Genomic DNA, 2,368 nt, shown 5'->3' with positions numbered 1-2,368 from the left:
GGATGCTGGCTGACTCGACCAATCCACGCCGGCCTACTCCAGGATTTGACCTGTACCAATGGAACAACATCACCGCCGTCTGCGTATGCCACTGTTTTCATGGGTGTAGGCGACCTGTCTACCTACGGTCGCATTCCTGCAACGCGTCGTCCAACTACCAGGAGCACGCGCGCGAGCCCGTCCACGCCGACGCCGTCGTCGTTCTCGCAGGCTGCGGGCTATCTTCCTGGATTTCTATCTAGCCGGTCACACTGAGGGAAGCAAACAGCCTCTTGAGATACAGCAGGCATGATTCTAAGCTAAGCATCGTCCAAGACCAGGTGGCGCACGTTGACAGGGGAGATATCCGCCGGGTCGCCGTCGAGGATGCGGCTGGCTATGAGCGCGTTGGCGGCGTCGCTGGGGTGATACGCGTCCCAGAACACGTACTTGGACCTGTCCGCGCAGTAGCTCGACGCGGGCGCGCAGGGCGCCAGCCCGCCGAACCGCCCGCCCACGTAGCAGCACGCCGAGTCCGCCACCTCGAACCCTACACACACACAGACAGATCAACGCAACGCCGAGTCACATATAAACTCCTGTTTCTCCATCTGATCGATCATGCCTGATGACTTGATGTCGTATGGGCTATATTGTGGTACCGTGCGACTTGTAGTTGGCGATGATGTCGGAGACGATGCGGTAGACGTCGGCGTAGACGAAGCGCGAGCCGCCGAGGCCGGCGCCCAGCTCGGTCACCACGGCGCGCAGCTTGCGGTTGAAGGACTGGGCCAGCTGGTTCGGGAACTCGGCGCACGCCCCGGCCCCGGCTCCGGCCCCGGTCGTCATGATGTCCCTCAGGTAAGGGATGCAGCCGATCGGCCCCACGTTCACCACCACGATCTTACGGGCGTCCAGAAGGTACAGCCTCTGCGCCCAATGCGATCATGTAAGCAAACTCTAATTGGTTAATCACCACGAACTGAAGCTGTTGACATGATCATGCATGCGACGAGACGAACGAGCTAATAAGGCTGGGAATGGGATGGCATGCACGTACGATGAGCTGCTGCCGGTACTTGGCGATCATGCCGTTGATGAAGGTCTCCGGGGGCGTCACGGCGCGCTCCGGCGCGGAGAGGATGGGGGCCAGGTAGTTGTTGATGAAGTCGTTGGAGCCCATGGTGACCGAGAAGAGCGCGCCCCTCAGCCGGCTCACCGCTGCCACCTCCCCGCGCCGTGTCATCATGTCGCGCCGGTTCTTGGCGTAGTTGTCAATCTGCGCATCCAGGTTTATACGCCCACCCTGCCCAAATTTCACGATCTACCACTCGATCAAAGACCTTGCGTTTTGTAGTACTCCACAAGCAGCTTAAGGGAAATAAAATTTCATTTAAGACGCGATTATCCTGCCGGAATCGTCGTTTCACAAAAGAGAAATTACTGCCGGAACTGAAAATTTACATCAACTATGAAATGTGCTGCGATATGGATTAACTACAAGTCTCTATTGCTAGATCACGCACAAGGCAAGCTATCGGAGAAGGCCTCATGCGGAAGCAATGATCCTCAGCTTACGCGGGACATGTTGATGAAAAGGGGAAACAAGAAGGATCTCGACACAAAAAGCGAGCAGTTTAGTAAGCATACTGACGAAGATGCTTCCGGTCTGGTTGAGTATGCCGCCGCCGCCGGAGGCGTAGTTGACGCCTCCGAACAGGACGTCGCCGGTGGTGTTCGGGTCCATGTAGGGCGGCACAAACCCTCCCAGCCCCATCTCTTGCCCTGAAATCGTGCCAAAAAGTTTTTTCTTTAAATAGAGAACCGAGGCAGCGTGACAGCAAAATTCAGATGCGAAATGTTTATCACCTAGTATGTCGATGATGGTCCGGCCGTTGGTGTACCGGCCGGTGGGCTGGTGGGCGTCGAAATCGATGCCGTTGGGGGCGTAATTCGCCCGGGACAGCGTGACGATGTAGTTATTGTTGCCGGCGTCGACGAGCGAGTCGCCGAAGACGAATGTTGCCGGCGGAACAGCGGCGGCGGCGCCGGCAAACAGCGCGCCGATGCATGCCAGTAGAGTAGAACGTGATGCCATGTCTGATTGCAGCTCGTGTGAAGGGCTCATCGGTGAGCGAGCAATGTCACACTAGGACTTGGAGTGGGAAAATGTCAAAAAATCCTACGGCAGTAGATAACTGTTGCCTGATCAGATCAGTCGTGAAGGCAATGTTGCAATTGAGGATGGCGAGGGAAGATAACTGTTGCCTGTTTATATGCCAGTCCGCTGAGAGGCAGAATCCGATGGAGTATATGAATGATTGAGATAATGGAGACGAACCGACAAAACCGTGATCAAGCGAAATGGCACGATTAGTGACCTGGAGTG

The 2,368-nt window shown here is 56.3% G+C and overlaps 1 protein-coding gene across 1 annotated transcript; it reads right to left on the bottom strand.

The window, feature by feature from the left end:
* Positions 1–299: 299 nt before the first annotated feature.
* Positions 300–1,764, bottom strand: LOC119311504 (GDSL esterase/lipase At4g16230-like). Its single transcript, XM_037587144.1, has 4 exons — positions 1,634–1,764; positions 1,040–1,285; positions 642–909; positions 300–529 (listed from the first exon to the last, which is right to left on the bottom strand). The coding sequence occupies exons 1-4, from the start codon at positions 1,754–1,756 to the stop codon at positions 300–302; spliced, it is 867 nt and encodes a 288-aa protein (XP_037443041.1). The 5' UTR covers positions 1,757–1,764.
* Between the last annotated feature and the right edge of the window lie 604 nt (positions 1,765–2,368).

The sequence above is a fragment of the Triticum dicoccoides genome, chromosome 1B (assembly GCF_002162155.2).
Source record: "Triticum dicoccoides isolate Atlit2015 ecotype Zavitan chromosome 1B, WEW_v2.0, whole genome shotgun sequence".
NCBI lineage: Eukaryota > Viridiplantae > Streptophyta > Magnoliopsida > Poales > Poaceae > Triticum > Triticum dicoccoides.
This window is presented reverse-complemented; position numbering and strand designations above follow the sequence as displayed.

Coding starts and splice junctions, on each gene's coding strand:
- LOC119311504 (XM_037587144.1), bottom strand. CDS start 1,756: ATGGGGCTGGGAGGGTTTGTGCCGCCCTACATGGACCCGAACACCACC. Junction 910..1,039: donor AGTACCGGCAGCAGCTCATC/GTACGTGCATGC, acceptor CATTGGGCGCAG/AGGCTGTACCTTCTGGACGC. Junction 530..641: donor CGCCAACTACAAGTCGCACG/GTACCACAATAT, acceptor GTGTGTGTGTAG/GGTTCGAGGTGGCGGACTCG.